This window comes from Lithobates pipiens, unplaced genomic scaffold (genome assembly GCF_037356315.1).
Source record: "Lithobates pipiens isolate NorthernLeopardFrog02 unplaced genomic scaffold, aLitPip1_a1.2 Scaffold_25, whole genome shotgun sequence".
In the NCBI taxonomy this organism is placed as follows: domain Eukaryota; kingdom Metazoa; phylum Chordata; class Amphibia; order Anura; family Ranidae; genus Lithobates; species Lithobates pipiens.
In genome coordinates, this window is record NW_027507787.1 from 37,189,474 (window position 1) to 37,210,442 (window position 20,969).

The window sequence follows — 20,969 nt, forward strand, 5'->3', positions numbered from 1 at the left end:
CATACGCGTTTCATCATATGTGACGTTTTCAATGGGGAACCCCCATGTAAGTGTATTCCTATTATAATTAAACGAGTACTGAAGTTTTTTACACTATGGGAAGCTTCTTTCTTTCTATATTCTGAACGTATATATTGGGTACTAATGAAAATGCGGAGCGTCATAAGAATCCTCAATACATGGATCGTTTGTTCCTGATTGGCAAAGTGTTCGGTGGAGGCGAGGAGCCGTCAGTAGCTTGAGATCATAAACGCTCCTTACGCTTTACCGTCTGGTAAGCGCATTTATTTGTCGGTGGCTGGGCACAGTAGTGATAAGGAAGTGTGGAATCACTGTGGTGCGATCGGCTTTTCTCTTCAATAACACAAATTCTTTATGGACTTTTGCTTATAGCATTGGTTTATTGATTTGTTTTTTATTGGTGTAGTTTTTTTGGCGCAGCTCTTTTTTCCTATTTTTGTCTATTTTCATGTGTGTGTATCCCACAGTGGAGCAGCAGCCTTATATTATGTCACATTCATTTGTCAATTCTTTCAATTATTTTTTATTTGTATTTGTTTTTTAGATTGATTTTATATTTATTCATTTAAAAAAACATTTTTTTCTTATTTGACAAGTAAGGAAAAAAAATAAAAAATTTTTTTTGGGTCTCAGCGCGGTTTTATTTCTCTTGTTAGAAATGTATAATTTTTGGGGGTTCTAAGTAATTTTCTAGAAAAAAGAAACTGTTTCTTAAAGCGGTGGTAAACCCGGTTAAATTTTTTTTTTCATACCTGCAAGGGAAAAGGTATAATGAGCTAGTATGCACTGCATACTAGCTCATTATGAAATACTTACCTTAGAACGAGGCCCCGACATCTCGCCTGATACAAGCCAAGAGAGCTGACTTGTTCCCTCGGTGTGTCTTCCGGATATCGTGGGTGAGTGGGTGGGTATCGCTGTGAGTGGCCGGATATCATTTCCGGCAGGGTCCGGCGTCTGCCAGGCTTCCAGCCAAGAAACCCCTGTGCGCATGCCTCGCTGCAGTCAGCGGCTCATTGCCAGGGGAATATGTCCTAAACCATACAGGTTTAGGAGATTTTTTTTTACCTACAGGTAAGCCTTATTATAGGCTTACCTGTAAGTAAAAGTGAAAAAATAGACTATACAACCTCTTTAAGTGGCTAGAGATGTGACCAAGGCGAAGGCAGAGATCATCGGGACTGGATGGCTTAAGTAAGCAAGACTGACGAGCAGGATATCATCAACAGGTAAGTCACTGTGGAGAGATAGGAGCTGGCAATTAGCTGACAGCTGAGCGGCCAGTTTTGAGAAGGAGCCCAGCCCTGACAGGGGGACATACAGTAACTTATAACAGGAGAATATAATAAACTAGAGATTAAATCCCAAGTGCAGCCAAAATCAAAAAAAGAAAAGTCAGCTCAGGGGACATAACTTACAACACGAGAATATAATAAACTAGTGATTAAAGCCTAAGTGCAGCTAAAAACAAAAACAGAAAAATCAGCACAAGGGACTGTGCTGATCCCTCTGCTGTCTCCACTGTCCTAACAACCGCTCCAAGCCATAATCTTCTGGTGTGACAGGGGGTAAATACTAAAAGGCTATAACAGGCCCAGCTCCGCCATTCACAGAAGCTGTACTACAGATTCTAGGAATGGCACATGATCTACGAATGGAGGAGGTGGCGCTATTAACCATCCATCCTATATTATCATGTTGCTTTCCATTCATTGAAGCCATAGTATGGCTTTTATGAATGGGACAGCTGGGTAAAAAGGGAGTGGGGAGGCAGGATAGAGGAGAATTAGTACTAACAGCAGAGGAATCAGCACAGTTCCTTGTGCTCATTTTTCTGTTTTTGATTTTTAGCTTCACTTAGGCTTTAATCGCTATTTTTTTTATTTTCTCTTGTTCTATAAAAAAAATAATAAAAAAAAAAAAAGATTAAATATGTAAATCCTATAAATGTGCACACTTAAACAGAAACATTAAATTTAAGAATATGCATTCAGTTTGATTGATTGTATGGCCTCTGAATGTCCCATAAAATGCCTTTTTTTATGAAGCACTTTCACCAAGGCATTTTTTACCTCTTTGTTTCTTAGGCTATAAATAAGAGGATTAAGAGCTGGAGTGACAACAGAATAAAAAACTGATACAGCTTTATCCATCTCATGATTCACTTCGGAAGATGGACGGACATATATAAAGATCACAGTGCCAAAGAAAATGGTGACAACCGACAGATGGGACGTGCATGTAGAGAAGGCTTTGGTACGGCCAGATGAGGAAGCTATTTGAAAAATGGTGGTTATAATAAGAGCGTATGACACTATAACAAGGAGTAGGGAGCTAAGCACCACAACAGTAGAAATAATAAGGACAAAAGTATCTAAGAAGACTGTATCGGATGATGAAAGCTTTACCAGTGGACCAACGTCACAGAAAAAATGATTGATGGTTTTTGAGCCACAAAATGGCTTCTGAGAAAGGACTATTGTGGGTACTACAGGAACCATGCATCCACTGATCCAAGATCCGATTACCAACTGGAAGCAGAACTGAGAACTCATGATGTTGTTGTAATGAAGAGGGCGACAGATGGCAACATAACGGTCAAATCCCATTAGACCCAGAATAAAGAATTCTGTGGTGCCAAAGAGAAAAAAGAAATACATCTGAGTAATGCAGCTATTAAAGGAGATAGCCATGTTTCCAGAGCTGAGATCAGATAGCATTCTGGGTACAGTAACTGTGGTATAGCCTATCTCAAGGAAAGAGAAATTATTCAGGAAAAAATACATGGGGGTTCTTAGAGAGGCGTTGGTCCTAGTCAGCAAGATTATGGTGATGTTTCCCAAAAGGGTCAATAAGTAAACCAAGAGAAAGAAAGTGAAGAGCGTGACGCTTATATCTCTTTCATTAGTAAATCCAAGAAGCAGGAAATCTGCTGTCCAGCTTCTGTTCTCCACAGCACATCTTGCATAGGGGTCAGACTACAAAGGGGTGTAGAAATAATTCTTGTTAAGAATGTAGAATGCCTTCAAAATGACATGTCAGTTTAGAAATAACTTGTGCAATTTCTGAACCCACACACTTTGGTTGGCCTCCTACTATGAGACCAATCATGTGCTCCAAAACCTAGTTGTATTTAGTTGTATGGATGTACTATTAGGCTGGATTCACACCTATGCATTTTTAGTGATTTTTGCAGATTTGTACCATAGTCCATTCACCATGGTTTCCTATGGAACACGTTCTGTTGTACAAATCTGCAAAATTCAAAAAGCACTAAAAATGCATAGGTGTGAATCCAACCTTATAGCATGACTATCCATTTTGCTTTCACAATCATTTATTTTGTGTATTTAAATGCTTTTTGTAATTAATAAACTTTGTATTTTTTTTTTAATACATTCTCTACTCTCTTATCTGGTCTTCCCCCTTTGCCCATAAAATCCCTGGGGCACCTCCTCTGTTGTTAAACTGTATCTGGACACCACAAACTGAAAAACATTATTTAATTCTTTTTTAATTTTCTGAGCAAGCCCATCCATTCATCTACGTTTCCATGCTTTATTTTGTTGAGAAAAATCACCTCCCCCCAGTATGTCTAGCTGCAGCCATGTTGATTAAGATGGTTCATGTAGTATTTCCTTTGCCAATAGCTCAGGTATGCAGGCAGGAGGGTGTGCTTAGGTTAGAAATCACCTCCTCCAGATAAAAGAAAAAAATGCCCATGAAGACGCCTGAAATGTATGACACCATTTTGGCCTAGGCCAGAAACCAGGAAGAACAAATAAAAAAAAAATTGGTTAAAACCAAAAAAAGTGCATATACCTTCCTATCTACAGTGCCTTGAAAAAGTATTCATATCGCTTGAAATTTTCCACATTTTGTTGTGTTACAACCAAAAATGTAAATATACATGTTTTATTGGGATTTTATATGACAGACCAACAGAAAGTGGCACATAATTGTGAAGTGGAAGGAAAATGAGAAATGGTTTTCAAAATGTGTTACAAATAAATATATGAAAAGTGTGGTGTGCATTTGTATTTAGCCCCCGAGTCAATGCTTTGTAGAACCACCTTTCGCTGCAATTACAGTTGCAAGTCTTTTTGGGTATGTTTCTACCAGCTTCACACATCTAGAGGAGTGACATTTTTGCCAATTCTTCTTTGCAAAATAGCTTAAGCTCTGTCAGGTTGAATGGAGAGTGTCTGTGAACACGAATTTTAAAGTCTTGCAACAGATTCTCAATTGGATTAAGGTCTGGACTTTGACTGGGCCATTCTAACACATCAATATGCTTTGATGTAAACCATTCCATTGTAGCTCTGGCTGTATGCTTAGGGTCATTGTCCTGCTGGAAGGTGAACCTCTGCTCCAGTCTCGGGTCTTTTGCAGACTCTAAGCCCCTGTACACACGGTCAGAGATTTCCACAACCAAATCCGTCGGATTTTGCCCGTCGGATTTTGTCCGTCGGATCTCGTCCGAAACTGTTGCATACACACGGTTGGACAAAGTTGGCGAAAAATACGATCTTTCAGAACATGATGACGTAATTTAGTTATGATGGGACTACATTCAGGCTAGTAGCCAATAGCTTTGATGTAGGAATTTGATCTGAGCATGCGTGGCACTTGGTCCGATCAAAATTCTCTACACATGATCGGAGTATGTCCGATCAGCCCAGTTGGTCGGGAAATATTTCCAACATGTTGGAAAATTGGGTCCGACGGGTCCGACGGATATTCCGACGGAATCAGTCCGATGCATACCACACACAGTCGGATTATCCGACGACACGGTCCGATAGGACACATTCCGACAGATTCTCCGACCGTGTGTACAAGGGCTAACAGGTTTTCTTCTAAGATTGCCCTGTATTTGGCTCCATTCATCTTCCCATTAACTCTGACCAGCTTCCCTGTCCCTGCTGAAGATAATCATCCCCACAACATGATGCTGCCACCACCATGTTTCACTGTGGGAATGGTGTGTTCAGGATGATGTGCAGTGTTAGTTTTCAGCCCCACATAGAGTTTCTGCTTTCAGGCCAAAAACTTTGAATCTGCCTGGCCTGTCAGTTTAGGTGGATGGCCATGTCTTTGTAGGTTTTCAGTTGTTTCCATTTTTGGATGATGGATTGAACAGTGTTCCGTGAGACGTTCAAAGCTTGGGATATTCTTTTATAACCTAACCCTGATTTAAACTTCCCCACAACTTTATCCCTGACCTGTCTGGTGTGTTCCTTGGCCTTCATGATGCTGTTTGTTCACTAAGACCCTAACAAACCTCAGAGGGCTTCACAGAACAGCTGTATTTATTCTTAGATTAAATTACACACAGGTGGACTCCATTTACTAATAAGGTGACTTCTGAGGCAATTGGTTCCACTACATTTTAGTTAGGGGTATAAGAGTAAAGGGGGGCTGAATACAAATGTACGCCACATTTTTTTATTTGCATTTTTCTTTCACTTCACAATTATGTGCCACTTTGTGTTGGTCTATCACATAAAATCCCAATAAAATACATTTATATTTTTCGTTGTAACATGACAAAATGTGGAAAATTTCTAGGGGTAGGAATACTTCAAGGCACTGTATTTACTAATGCCAGCAACAAAGGGATTACAAATAGTTAATATTGATTGAGAGTGTAATAGGTCTACTTTAAAAAGACCCTGCTGCTATTTTTTTCCTTGAAAAAATAATACTTACCTCTCCTTGTAGAGCATTAGGGCATCGAGCTGTATAGTGAATAGTACAATATTCCTTATAGAGAGCATTATCAAGGCCTGCTACACTAGAAATTGAATGGGTTGATGCATTGTCTCATCAATCTTGTGCATACTGTAAGTAAAATAAAGTTTCTTCAAAATAGTTCTTGAGGTATCCATTTGCTTTCTGTCACCATTTTGCGTCTTTGGAGCACATCCAAGGTGTTTTTTAATGAACTGCTTTATTGTATACCTTTTAAGGACTATTTTGAAGAACTTGTATTTTTTTGATAGCGCTACACTTTATTCTACTACTGTTTTAATGTTTCTTCCCTGCAATCTGTGTTAACAGCTTTTTTCACTTTACACCCACGTGCAGGTAGTTTTGTTTACAGAATCTTGTACATAAAACTCTAAAGCACACCATACTCATTGCAGCTTACAACTAATCTTTCATAATTGGGTGTACTTTTACTGACGTCACTATCCCTAGCTATAGGGTTTGCAGGATCACAATGGACCCGGGTCCATTCTCCAGCGGGCACATACAGCTCCCATGTCACATTTTGTTCTACACCTGGATAGGGGGGACAGGGCATAGAGGAACCGATGCCCTCCATTTTCCTCCTGCAGCCACTGAAAGCCCACTTCCCCTCTCCCTCCTGCCAGCATTCAGCAGCTGCGAAAGGAAAACAGAGGGCATCAGTTCCTTTATATGCCACCCCGCTGCCCTTCCTATCCAGTTTACTTGTTTACTGCTGACTGCAGGCCCCTTGTGTGCTCCCCAGGTCCCCCCCCCCCCAGTGGTGCTGGCTTCCCCCCTCCCCTCTCCCACCGGCTGCTGGGGGGGATGTATCAGGATTGAAAAGGGAGAAAGGGGCCAGTGAATATGTAATTTACCAGCCCCTTCCTTTTCTGAATGGACACAGGCTCCTGTGTCCATTCATAACGGAAGCATAACAAACTGTTTACTATTCTTCTGTTTGTGAATGAATGGGAAACTCTGTATGTACAGAGCTATTACTGTTCATTAATTCTGTGCTGCTGTAGCTGCAGAGATAGAGGTTGAGGGCTGTGTCCTCAATCTCTTTTTTCTGTCTCAAAGGTGAAATACCAGAGGTCTGTTTAGACCCCTGATATTTCACCAAAGCCTCCCAACGGGGCTGCTAAAAAATGTGTAAAAAAATGATTAAAAAAAATTCTAAAAAAAACAAAACAAAATAAAATAAAATGATAAAAAATAATTAAAAAAAATATATATAAAAGCCACTGACACTGTCCACTGCCGTACTGATCCTATCCACTGCTCTACTGACACCATGCACGGCCCTCCTGGCATTTCCACTGCTTTACTGACTGACATCATTCACTGTCCTACTGGCACCAACTTCTGCCCTATTGACACCATCCACTGCTTTACTGACATTTATACTGCTCTACTGACTGACACCCTTCACTGTCCTACTGGCGCCAACTTCTGCCCTACTGACACCATCTACTGCTTTACTGACATGTCCACAAAGTAGTCTCTATTATTACAGTGACATTTGTTTTATAATATTTTTCCATAACATTTAGTTAGGCCTTAATGTCTTTTAAAATAAAAAAATTGCTGCACCCCAGTGACCATTCATGTTGTTGAGGTAGATCTTCACCTCTCAAAGGTTGCCTACCCCGCTTCTGGGTATTCAAAAGAATATGAGGTGTGTCAAAATGTGGAAAGTTTCTCCAAAATCTTTTGAATAACGTTTCTGAATATGTTAAGATCTGAAAAATCTCTTTAGGCTCTTGGAGTACCTTGGCACATGGTGGGATTATATTGGCAAGAGTATATTGGTGGAAGAGGCGGGTGGTAGTGGGGAGACCTCAGATCAACTTTTGCATCGGGGCCCTCAAGCTTTAGGCTATGCCTCTGACTGGTGCTCAAAGATTGGGGATAGATTTATTTAGAAAAATGAAGATTGCATGAATATTTTAGATTCACTTTTACTTCACTGTGAAGAACTTGGTTCATATAGAAAATGCAGGCTGATGCATCAAAAATGCAGTAAGCTAGGGTTTTCTCAGTCTTATGCCGCGTACATAAGGTCGGATTTTCAGACGGGAAATTTTCGATGGAAGCTTGTTGTTGTGTGTAGGCTCCATTGGACATTTTCTGTCGGAATTTCCAACAAAATTTGAGAACTGGATCTCAAATTTTCTGACAACAAAATCCGTTCGGAAATTCCGAACGTGTGTACACAATTCCGACGCACAAGTTCCACGCATGCTCGGAATCAAGCAGAACAGCCGCACTGGCTATTGAACTTCAATTTTCTCGGCTCATCGTACGTCACCGCATTCTTGACATTAAGAATTTCCGACAACATTGTGTGACCGTGTGTATACATGACAAGTTTGAGCTAACATCTGTCGGAAAAAATCCCATGGATTTTGTAATCGTAATGCGTGATCGCGTGTACGCGGCATTAGTGTGACATTTTGGTGTGAACATGCCTAATTGCAAACAATGTTTTTTCTTAGGCATCTCCATACTGATTGTGCTGGAAAATTAAGCAAAATACATGAGAGTACACCACACAAGTGGTGAACAGGCTCTGAGAGAACAAGAAACCATAATTGGCACCACGTACTGGCACATACTTTAAATAGGGACTTATCTATTGCAGGTGGAAGTTTAGAATTACTCCAAAATGAAACCACAGCTATCAATAAATGACAAAAGAAATTAGTGTGTTTAGTATTTATTATATTGCTAATATATTTAATGCAAGCAATGGTATTTCTAGTCGATAGAGTAATAAGAGTGCAGTTTTTGAAATGGTGAAATTGGTGGAAATCAGTCAGTATACATGGAAAATATGCATTACCATACAATCTATTTTAGTTACACTTTTTTTTACAATATGCATAACATTTATATTTTGGCATGAAGTGTTGAGACTCAGTGTACTCATATTGTGGGGTACTGACAATTAATATATATATATATATATATATATATATATATATATATACATATAGATTTTTTTTATTTTTTTTATATAAATTATGAGTGACTGACAGTCTCACCTTAGATGGGGTAGAAACAACAACAACAGCTATTGCCAAATAAGAAAACAATTGTCAGATTTTGTTGAAGCTTGTTCCCAATTGTTCATAAAGGATTGTGTGTCAATACATTTGGATGGGGGGCTTTTCTGTGATGCACTGTGTAGTAGATAGATATGTGGAACAGAATAAGGGTATATCTTGGGTCTGATTAAAAAAAAACAAAAAAAAAAACAATATGACCTGCTCTTGTGTAAGCTTTTTTTTTCTTAATCAGATTTTAATTTATGAGCAAAAAGCTCTTTCCTGACGCCTTCATGGCAGCACACACTGGGTTGTGACTCCGCCCCCACAACCTGACAGGATTGGATTAACTATAAATTTGAAGGGGAGACACCCTGCTGCATTCTCTTTTTTATCCTCACCTGACAGGTTGGACGGACGGAGTTTTCCTGTTACAGATGAATAAGCCTCTACCGCATTCGCCCCAGCAGGTTCAAGCCTCTCCTGTTTGGAAGTCCCTCCTGTACAGTCTCTAAAGGAGCTTCTATGGAGGGAACCCCCGCTCTGGTGGTCTCAAGGGGCTACTGGATTTCTGGCATTACCAAAGCTTTAAAGAAGCTTTTTTACCTTTGCAGTGGACTCCCCTTCTTCCTTTGCCTATTAATTCCTCTTATTTAAATAATATCCATCTTTTATTCCTATAGTAAGTGGTGGTTTATATTCCCTTTTTTTCTCTACCTTTGGGATTGCTGTCTCTTGTAGTCCCCTGTCATGGCCGCCGTTTGTTTCTCCTTCAGTGGTGTTTTCTCTATGCTGTAATTCCAGCCTAGATGGCGCCGTTTGGCCACTCTGAGCACGTGCAGTGCTAGTGTTTTTTTTTTTTTTTTTCCCCTATGTTTTCAATGTGTGTTCCCTTATCCAAAATGGCGCCGGAACACTCGAGACGCTTCTGTGCATGCGCAGAGCGTCAATTAGCCGCCACAATGGCGCTATTTTCAAATACAGAGCTGTATTTCTCTGTGATTCTGCTGTGCAATCTGCAAAACTTAAGGAAGGTTGCTGCCTCTGCATGTAGATCACTCTGCAGTCTCCAGGTAAGTCCCTGTGGGACTCCTATATATATTATTATTATTGTTATTATAATGTTTCTTGCAGATAAACTTTGTTAATAAATAATATATATATTTATATTTATAAGTGAATTGTGTGCGTGTGTATGTGTATGTATATATGTGTGTGTGTGTATATATGTGTATATATATATATATATGTATATATGTACACATTATTTCTCTCTATATCTCAGACTGTCCTTCACCCCTTTTTTTCTATGGAGTCCACTGCCCACGCAGACCACCATCAGCAAGTTAGGTAAGAGGCTTTACCAGGCAAGGTAAGTATTGAAGGGGAGAAAAAAAAGAGTGCCAGACGTTAAATGCTGCATTTTTTTGGCAGCCCGTCTAGATCAAGAGGCGCAAGTTCCAGCCATGGGAGAAGGTCTAGCCATACGTCTAGCAGGATGTCCCGCTCAAGATCTCCTTCATGGCACTGAAGACACAGCCACTCACAACATAGCTACTCACGCCACAGTCGATCAAGTCGCAGGAGATCTCATTCCTCACAATGTCAAAGCCGCCACACCCAACCTGCAGCAAACGCTTGCTGGGTATGCGGCACTGCCAGATAACTTGCCTGTCGCAGACGCAAGAATTGCTACAGACCTCATAAGAGAATCAGTGCCGGAGTCCATACTGGAAACAACACCAGCATTAGATAGAGCTGCTCCCAGTACGTCTTCAGCAGACCCCCATCTCACTCAGGCATCACAATCTTCCTCTGAAGATGAGGGTCAGGAGATGTCAGTGGGCTTTGATTTTTCCCTGGTGGAACCCTTTGCAAAGGGCGTTAAAGAAGCATTCGGCTGGCAAGATGATGCAGCGGAACCTCAGAAAATACGGAAATATTTTCCAAACCTAAAAAGAGATCCGTTATCCTTCCCATTTATAGTGGAGCTGGAGAATCTCATTAAAGACGAGTGGGAGAGGTCTGACAAAAGATCTAGTCTTACAAACAGATTAGCCAAGATGTACCCTTTAAAAGACTCAAAAGTGAAGCCTTTAATTAATGCTCCCATCATCGATTCCTCATTAATGTGCCTCACCCGCCACGTCACACTACCAATCGAGGATGCTGTTTCCTTTCGGGATGTGCTCGAGCAAAAGATGGACCTAGAATTGAAGAAGGCATATTCCATGGCTGCGGGAGCCTGTAGACCAGCAATTACCACAGCAGCAGTGGCCACAGCCATCTCAGGATGGGCATCTAAAATAGAAAAAGACCTACAGGATGGCATTGAAATGGGAAAGATTATTTCCTCTCTGCAAGAAGTCAAGCTAGCAGAGGCATCAGTAGATATTATAAGATCTTCAGCCAAGGCTATGCTGGCCTCCGTAACAGCGAGAAGAGCGCTATGGCTCAAACCGTGGATGGCCGATACAGCATCAAAAATAAATTGGTGCAGAATTCCATATGATGGCGCAAATCTGTTCGGTGCCAAGTTAGACTCTGCCATATCCAAGGTAACAGGAGGGAAGTCAGGCCTGATCCCCTCCGAAAGGAGACCCAAGACGCAGAAGGGACCTGTTTACAGACGTAATCTTCCGGACAAATATAGAGAGTCCGGGTCCTACTCTCCTGGTAGGGAATTTAGAAGGGACTGGAAAAACACAAAACCTTCTTTTCTAAGGATACAGAAATCTAAGGCCACCCCAGCAGGGGAACAGAAGGAACTTCACCAAGATCTGGTCAGACCATATAAAGGATTTATGGATTTATGAAATTCAAAAACAGACTCCCACCAAATCATTTCCAGGCAACCAGAGTACCATCCTCAGTACCCCAAAGGATTCTGCTAGTAAAGTACGTAGCAGAATTGAAACAAAAGGGAGCGATCCTGGAGGTCCCATCATGCCAAAAGGGAAGAGGGTTCTACTCTTCCTTGTTTCTGCTAAAAGACAGGGGATTTGCGTCCTGTATTAGACCTCAAGATGCTCAACAAGGATATCAAAGTGGAGGCTTTCAAAATGGAAAACCTTCAATCCATACTTCTAGCAATAAATCTGGGCGATTGGATGCTTTCAATAGATTTATCGGACGCTTATCTGCATATACCAATTCATCCGGCCTTTCAAAAGTTTCTCCGGTTAGCCATAAACCAACATCATTTCCAATTCCAGTGCCTCCCATTCGGCATCTCTTCGGCACCCAGGACATTTACAAAAGTATTGTTACCGTTGGTGGCTTTCCTCAGAGAAAAGGGATTACGCGTCCACCATTATCTGGACGACATCCTTCTTTTAGCAAAGGATCAAGAGACGTTTATTCATCACGGAGAGATCCTCGTTACAACCCTCCAGAAGGGGGTGGATAATCAATTGGGAAAAGAGCTGTCTGCGACCCACACAAATTATGATATTTTTAGGGGCAGATCTAAACACCAAAACAAACAAGATACAGCTCCCACAAGAGAAGATCCGGCCTCTGATACAGAAAATGCAGAAGCTGCTATCAAGGAATCACTTACCAGCCAGAGCCTGTCTGAGTGTACTAGGGTCCATGTCCGCAACCATACCCATGGTGCGATGGGCACAGTGACACATGAGAACCTTACAGAACTCATTCCTTGGGCAGTGGGATGGAGTCGCAATGCGTCAGCCCATCTTCATCTCCAGATCGGTGAAGCAATCGATATGGTGGTGGACGCGCCTGAGCAATCTCAGGAAATACAAACCGATAGTCCCTCCAGACCCAGAAGTAGTCACTTCAGATGCCTGCCAGAGCGGTTGGGGGGCCCACTATCAAGACCAGGCAGCCCAGGGCCAGTGGCATATTCAGGCTCAAGGTTTGGTCTCGAACATTTTAGAGCTCAGGGAAGCCGTTTATGCCTTAAGGGCATTTACACCATTTATGACGGACAAAAATGTGCTCATTCGAATGGACAACCAAGTAGCAGTGTCTTATGTTCAGAAGCAAGGGGGTACCAGGAGTGCCACCTTGATGTAAGAAGTTCGGCCCATCTTGGAATGGGCTCAGATACATCTAACAAGTTTAAAAGCAGTGTATGTCCCAGCGGCACAGAACATACTACCCGACTGCCTGAGTCGAGAAACGCTATCCAACAACAAGTGGTGGTTGAACCCTCGGACTTTTTCCCTCCTTACGGAAATCTGGGGAACGCCGGAAGTAGATTTAGCAGCCACTCCGACGAATACCAAGTGCCACAGATTCCTGTCAAGAGGTTCATTCTCATCGGTGGAGGGAGTGGACTGTCTAGTTCACCCATGGAACTTCAAGTTGGGGTATATATTCCCTCCAACTCCGTTAATTGTGAGGCTTAGGAGATCCTCGGTGACGGTATTTACGATTATTCCACTGTGGCCGAGGAGGCCGTGGTTCACGACTCTTACAGCTCAGCCTTCAACCTCCAGTTCCTCTCCCAATAACTCCGGATCTTCTGTCTCAAGGTCAATTTTTACATCCTGCATCAGAGAAATTGCACCTGATGGCCTGGAGATTGAGAGGGCTAGACTAAGAGCGCAAGACTGTTCTCATGAAGTCAACCCTGATGCAAGCCAGGAAAGCCACTACCAATACCATCTATTCAAAGGTTTGGGGAAGATTCTGCTTCATGGCACAACATAAAGGATGGAATTCCCTTTCTCCGCAACCCTCTCAGGTCCTGGAATTCCTCCAGTCGGGGGTCAACAAGGGTCTAAGCTTAAGTACCCTAAAGGTTCAGGTATCAGCTCTGTCAGCTAAAACAGATACTAAGTGGGCATTCCACCCATTGGTAATCCAATTTACAGAGCCTATCTAAACATTAAACCCCCCAGGAGGCCAGTCTTTCCATTATGGGATCTTTCAATAGTTCTCCATGCTTTCGCTTCTCCTCCGTTTGTTCCATTTGAAACTCTCTCTTTATGGGACTTGACTTTAAAACTGTCTTTTCTCATTGTGATTACATCAGCTAGGAGAGTGTCGGAGATCCAAGCATTAAGTTAGTTCTCTTTCCTGACAAAGTAGTCCTCAGACCTTCCAAACACTTCATACCCAAAGTGGCAACTTCCTTCCATTACAACCATCATCCTTCCATCCTTCACGGACGATCAGGGTAATCCTCATCCACTAGATGTCAAAACAACCATCATGAACTACTTAACTGCTACCACCTCTTTTAGGAAAACTAACTCTCTTTTGATCATTCCACATGGAACCAGGCGTGGGCAAGCCGCCTCCTCATGCACTATTGCATCCTGGTTAGTCAGAACCATTAAAAAAAGCGTACTCCACCCAGCATACGGCGATTCTTGAAAACATCAGGGCTCATTCAACTAGGGCAGTGGCTACCTCTTGGGCAGGGTATTACAGGGTCTCACCAGAGACAATATGCAGAGCAGCAACGTGGTCCTCCAGGAATACCTTTATTTCCCACTACAAGGTGGATTCTGCTCATTTATCCATGGCCGACTTCGGCAGATCCATCCATTAGAGCCAATTCTTCAGCATTATAAGGAATAAATATTATTTTACTTGCACCCACCCAACTGGCGAGTTATTTCCCAGTGTGTGCTGCCATGAAGGCGTCAGGAAAATGGAAAATTGTATACTCACCTTTCCGTAATTTTCCTTTCCTGACGCATCTTCATGGCAGCACACAGTTGCCCTCCCTGTTTCTTTTGTGATGATATTTACAGAGAATGCAGCAGGGTGTCTCCCCTTCAAATTTATAGTTAATCCAATCCTGTCAGGTTGTGGGGGCGGAGTCACAACCCAGTGTGTGCTGCCATGAAGATGCGTCAGGAAAGGAAAATTACGGAAAGGTGAGTATACAATTTTCCATTTTTCCTGACGGACTCCATGGCAGCCTATGTGTGGGTTTACCCCACCTCCTCTCCAATGCTATACGACCCCATTACCATAAATTTGAACTCACTTCCAGAGCCTGCATTCCTTTTTAAGAACCTGCAGTGATTCTTAAAGAGAAAGTGGCTCCTTTTTGTTAACCCCTGATTTTGCTCCCTGTCCTAGCACTTTTGCTCCCTACAAGTGCGGAATTTGCTCAAGTCTTCCCTCCGGGTGCCATGGACAGGTCACCACCTCCTTGCGGCCAGCCCTCACACATAGAGTGTGTGTGGGCGAAGAGAAAGGGCCAGAAAATGTTTGTGGGCTTGCTATGAGCCGATGTGCTAACAGCATGTCTTTCTCTTTTTTTTCTCTTTTGTCTGTCAGCCCTTCCAGGTCAGATCATCCTCGGAATGAAAGAAACCCTGCCAGGCTGCAGCATCGACACTCTTCATCTAGGTTCAGACGCCATGACTCCCCGTCTAGGACCCATCAATAGGGATGAGCTTCGAGTTCAAGTTCGACTCGAACATTGCCTGTTCGCCTGTTCAGCGAACAGTGAACAATTTGGGCTGTTCGTGGCAAATTCGAAAAGCCGGAACACCCTGTACAAGTCTATGGGAGAAATCTAAAGTGCTAATTTTAAAGGCTAATATGCAAGTTACTGTCCTAAAAAGTGTTTTGGAACCTGGGTCCTGCCCCAGGGGACATGGATCAATGCAAAAAAAAGTTTTAAAAACGTCAGTTTTTTCAGGAGCAGTGATTTTAATAATGATTAAAGTGAAACAATAAAAGTGTAATATTCCTTTAAATGTCATACCTGTGTGTATAGTATGCCTGTGAAGGGGCGCATTTTTTCCGTGCTTAGAACTGTCCCTGCACAAAGTGTCATTTGTGCAGGAAAAAAAGTATTTTAAAATCACTTGCGGCTATATTGTCAGCTCCCGTAATACAGAGAACACTCAATGAGTGTTCTCTGTATTAGCCGACAATTCATTCATTCATTGATTAAAAAAAAAAAAAAAAAAAGGAATTTTTCAAAAGTGTGTTTGTCTTATTTAACCATTTTTACACTTTCTTTGTGAAATGGTAGGGGTACTTTTGTACCCCCTTACCATTTCAAACAGGGGGGGCGGGATCTGGGGGATTCTGATAAGCCCCCCGCCCGCAGACCCCCACAACCACCGCTCAGGGTTGTGGGGATGAGGCCCTTCTCCACATCAACATGGGGACAAGGTGCTTTGAGGGGTTGCAGACCCCCAAAGCATCCTCCCAATGTTGAGGGCATGTGGCCTGGTACGGTTCAGGAGGGGGGGTGCTCTCTCGTCCCCCCTCTTTTCCTGCGGCCTGCCAGGTTGCGTACTCGGATAAAGGGTCTGGTATGGATTTTTAGGGGGACCCCACGTCAAATTTTTTTTTTAATTTGATGCGGGTTCCCCTTAATATCCATACCAGACCTGAAGGGCCTGGTAATTGAATTTAGGGGAACCCCCGGATTTTTTATTTATTTTTTAATCAATGAATGAATGAATTGTCGGCTAATACAGAGAACGCTCATTGAGTGTTCTCTGTATTACGGGAGCCGACAATATAGCCGCAAGTGATTTTAAAAGACTTTTTTTCCTGCACAAATGACACTTTGTGCAGGGACAGTTCTAAGCACGGGAAACATGCGCCCCTTCACAGGCATACTATACACACCCACAGGTACGACATTTAAAGGAATATCACACTTTTATTGTTTCACTTTAATCATTATTAAAATCACAGCTAGTGAAAAAACTGAAGTTTTTAAAACTTTTTTTTTGCATTGATCCATGTCCCCTGGGGCAGGACCCAGGTCCCCAAACACTTTTTAGGACAGTAACTTGCATATTAGCCTTTAAAATTAGCACTTAAGATTGTGAATGTTCGAGTCCCATAGACTTTAATAGGGTTCTAAAGTTCACACGAAGTTTAGGTCTGTTCGCAGGTTCTGGTGCAAACCGAACAGGGGGGTGTTTGGCTCATCCTTACCCATCAACAGGGGAGATGTTCTCATTCCTCCTCCAGACACTGCTCTGACCACCATGATAGATGTTCTCATCACAGAGCCTTCTGGGCATGTGGGACACAAGTCCTGGAGGGCAAGTCATTATGTGAACCATGCTATAACCGGGCAGTCGGAGAAAGAGAGACTGGGAATCAGCAGATGGAGTCTCTAGTGAAACGTGTGGTGCAGCGGTCCCTTAAGGAATGGGGTACAACCCACACACAGAGCCAGACCACCACTGTTTTGGGCTCTCTGGCTGATGAGGCCCAGGAGGATCCAGGCCCATCCCAGCCATATGATGCATCTCCCATATCTTCAGATAGCAAGGTGGAGGGAGATGAATTCCTCTGTGGCTTTGACTTCTCCCTGGTTTCACCACTAATTAAAGCGGTCAAGGAAGCCCTGAAATGGGAGGAACCTACCATACCCCCAGCTAAAAATTCTTCAGGCATCTGGGGAAGGAACGTTCCAACTTTCTATTTTTGACAGAGCTGAAAGACGTCATCATGGAGGAATGGGGGACAGTAGACAGGAAAACCTCTCTGTCTAGCAAGATTTCAAGGCTCTACCCCTTTAAAGCCGAGGATGTGAAGCACCTGCAAAATGCCTCCTTAGTGGATGCAGCACTAATGCGTCTAGTGAAACATGTCACGCTTCCTCTTGAGGATGCCGTGTCCTTGAGAGTAGAATCGATCAAGACCTCAAGATAATCTGTGGGTTGGCCGCTATGGCCTGTAAGCCTGCTCTGGCCCTTGTGGATATGTCCAAGGCTATGGAAGCTTGGATGGAAAATGTGGACTCAGTGCTCAGAGGCATCTCAGAAGAAGTGGCCAGGGGCTCGGCTGTGCAAGAGCTGAAGCTGGCATCAGCTTTCCTGGGGGAAGCCTCCATTGACATTATCTGCCTGTTGGCCAGAAAAGGCCCCAGCAAAGAAGATGCAGCACAGAGAGCTCCAGAGAAGCACGGTCAGGCCGAGACTTCAGAAGGAATTGGAGGAGGGAGCAGACGGCCTTCCAGAAGCCCAAGAGTCAGCCGTCCAGTGGGCTAGAGGTTTCCAAATTGTTTTGAGATAGGGCCCACCCAGACAGGTCGGTGGGGGTGCACTTGCTTCTCTTCCAGTACATCTGGGTGGCCTCGATCTCGGACTACTGGACCATAAGGACAGTCTCTTCAGGCTACATGTGGTCCTTCACCAACACTCCTCCCCTCAGCTTTATTCCTACACTGCTACCTCGAGCAGAAGAACAGAAGCTGGTGCTGCTGTCCTATGTGGACTTGCTAGTGGTGCAAGGAGCCATGGTACCCATCCCAAAGAACAAAGAGTTTCAGGTGGTATACTCCCCCCTTTTTCTGGTATTAAAGAAAAATGGTTCATGGAGCCCGTTAATAGATTTGACATACCTGAACAGGTGCATAAAGTACGAAAGATTCAAAATTGAGAACCTGTCTACCATCCAGCAAGCCGTGCAGCCAGGCGACTGGCTAGTCTCAATTGACTTAAAAGATGCATATTTCCATGTGCCCGTAGCAGAAGAGTTTCACAAATACCTCCCGTTTGCGATCAGGCAAGAACAGCTGCAGTTCACCTACCTCCCTTTCGGGCTGACAACCTCACCTCGGGTCTTCTCGAAAGTTCTTCTGGCTGTGGTGGCCCTCATAAGAACAAAAGAAATACGGCTTTACCATTATCCCAACACCCCGCTGTTACTATGCCAAGACAGGGAGCAGCTACTGGTCCACAGAATCCAAGTCATCTGCTCGTGTTTGGATGGTTATTAAACCCAGAGAAAAGCCATTTGGACACAGTCAAAAACACCATATCGCTGCCAGTAGAGAAGATCCCGGTCATTCAGGTCAGGGTGAACATGGCCCTAACTTCCTCACGGCTGAGGGCCTCACAATGCCTCAAAATGATTGGCACTATGGTCTCGACGGCCCCTATGGTCAAATGGGCTCTCTGGAGGTTACATCCCTTTCAAACAGGATTTTTCCGGCAATGGGATTCAGGCGACAGCAACCAGGTCATCTGCATAAGCTCGGGCATGAGGAACAACCTCTTTTGGTTGCTACAGTGCAAGAATCTGCTAACATGCCACTCCATTTCTCCGTCTCATGGGCCATGGTCATGACTGGTGCTAGCGGTGCCAGATGGGGTGCCAACTGCAAATCAGAGCTGGCGCAGGGCAGATGGGATCGCCGCCTACACAACCCAGGCTCAAATGTTCTGGAACTATGAGCAGCCTTTTGCCTTCGGGCCTTCAGGCCTTCAGTCATCTCCTAGAAGTGGAATCAGCATTGCTAAGAATGGACACCACAGAGGTCTTGTGTGAAGAGACAAGGGGGGACACGGAGCTCTACCTTACTCCAAGAAGTCAAGCCAATCATGTCGTGGGCCCAGAAGAATCTGGCCAACATTTTGGCAGTCTATCTCTTCCTGGAGCCCAGAAAGTCAGGGCAGAATTTTTGTCCTTTGTGGAACTAGACAACGAGTGGTCACTCCACACGGAGACATTCAAATGGATCCTGTCATTGGGGGCCAATCACAAAGTAGACCTGTTTGCATCCCCCTGCAACTTCAAAATCAAGAAGTATTACACCCGGAGACGTTGCAGCCAAGCCTTTGGGGTGGATGTCTTTACAGATCAATGGTGCTTCAGCAGGGCCTATGCCTTCCCCCCATTTCCCATCATCCTCAGATTCCTGCAGAGACTCCGTGCAGAGGCTGTCAAGATAGTGGTAGTAGCTCCTTCCTGGCTGAACAGCCGTGGTTTCCCCTCCTAACCCAGCTCAGCTTTCGGGACCCAGTACCCCTTGCCCTCAGACCGGATCTCCTCCTCCAAGGGAAGATCATTCAGAGACCTGGGAGTGCAAGACGTCCTAGAATTTTTACAGTCTGGACTAGATCTGGCTCTGTCGGTCGGCTCTCTTAGGGTCCAAGTCTCAGCCCTATCGGCCTTTTCGGGAGTTTCGTGGGCTGTTCACCTGCTGGCCCAGCAGTTCTTCAGAGGGGTAGTAAGACTCAGGCCCCAAAGTAAGTTGAGATTCCCCAAGTGGGATCTTCCTCGTGTCCTGGGCTCACTCACAGAATCTAGTGAAACGGGTTCTGACCCGTCTTCCATTAAGGATCTCTCAGCAAAGGCTGCCTTCCTTGAAGCAGGTGATGGCACATTTGACCAGGAGCATGGCTACTTTCTTGGCGGCGGCCCAACATGTGGCTCTAGATGTCATCTGCAGGGCAGCCTCTTGGGCCTCCATAAACACCTTCATGATGCATTGTTGTGTCGAACCTGCATCTTTATCTTCTGTAAACTTTGGTTTAAGTATTCTGTCGGTTGACGGGGCAAATTACCTTTTTTTTTTGATCAGCATACCCGCCTGTGTGGTTTGGCTAGTTATTTCCCGCACATAGGCTGACATAGAGTCCATCAGGAAAATGGAACATTTCCTATCAAATACCGTAATTTTCCTTTCCTGATGGGCTCCATGGAAGATGGAGTTCCCACCCATGGATCAAGAGTTGGCTAGTTACCGAATACAGGCTCTGGCAGTGATCTCAAATTTATGGGAATGGGGTCCTATAGCATTGGAGAGGAGGCGGGGTAAACCCACACATAGATTGTCATGGAGTACATCAAGAACGGGAAATTAGGGTAAGTATTTGATAAGAAATTTTAAATTTTTTTCAATAAAGTCAAATAACACAGAAAAAAAAGCCACACAGGGCTAAGGGTAAAAAGTACGAGAATGCAAATACATTCACAATCAAGGAGCAATCCTATCCAATACAAAAAAAGAGTACACACTCTATTCATTACACTTTAACATGTGTGAGCTTTGAAGAACAAATAAAGTGATTATGTATTAAAAATAAATCTTACCTCGTTTAAATCCATTCTAGATTACTGATATAGATTTAAAATGCATAATTACCTGGATCTGTGGAGAAATAAAACAACTTATTTCATCCACGTATTTAGAATGCAGTGGAGTATAAACTATCAAAATGCCAAGGGGTTTATATATGATTTAGCTATGTCACTTATACAATGAACACTGTAAATAGCTTTAGGTAGTAATAAGGCTTAGTACCTTCTTTGTAATCATATGCTTATTTGGGGGCAGGATAGTAAATATAAGAAATAACCATGCTCAATTGCAAAACTATCAAAAAGTTCAAATAAGCAAATTCTATAACATACACATACACAATTATATGTTATACTGGTGATGAAATACAGCTTGTTTCTCTT

The 20,969-nt window shown here is 43.3% G+C and overlaps 1 protein-coding gene across 1 annotated transcript; it reads right to left on the minus strand.

The window, feature by feature from the left end:
- Window positions 1–1,912: 1,912 nt before the first annotated feature.
- On the minus strand, window positions 1,913–20,657 carry LOC143930197 (olfactory receptor 6C4-like). The gene is made up of 2 exons (XM_077454251.1): window positions 20,598–20,657; window positions 1,913–2,999 (listed from the first exon to the last, which is right to left on the minus strand). The coding sequence occupies exons 1-2, from the start codon at window positions 20,610–20,612 to the stop codon at window positions 1,998–2,000; spliced, it is 1,017 nt and encodes a 338-aa protein (XP_077310377.1). The 5' UTR covers window positions 20,613–20,657; the 3' UTR covers window positions 1,913–1,997.
- Between the last annotated feature and the right edge of the window lie 312 nt (window positions 20,658–20,969).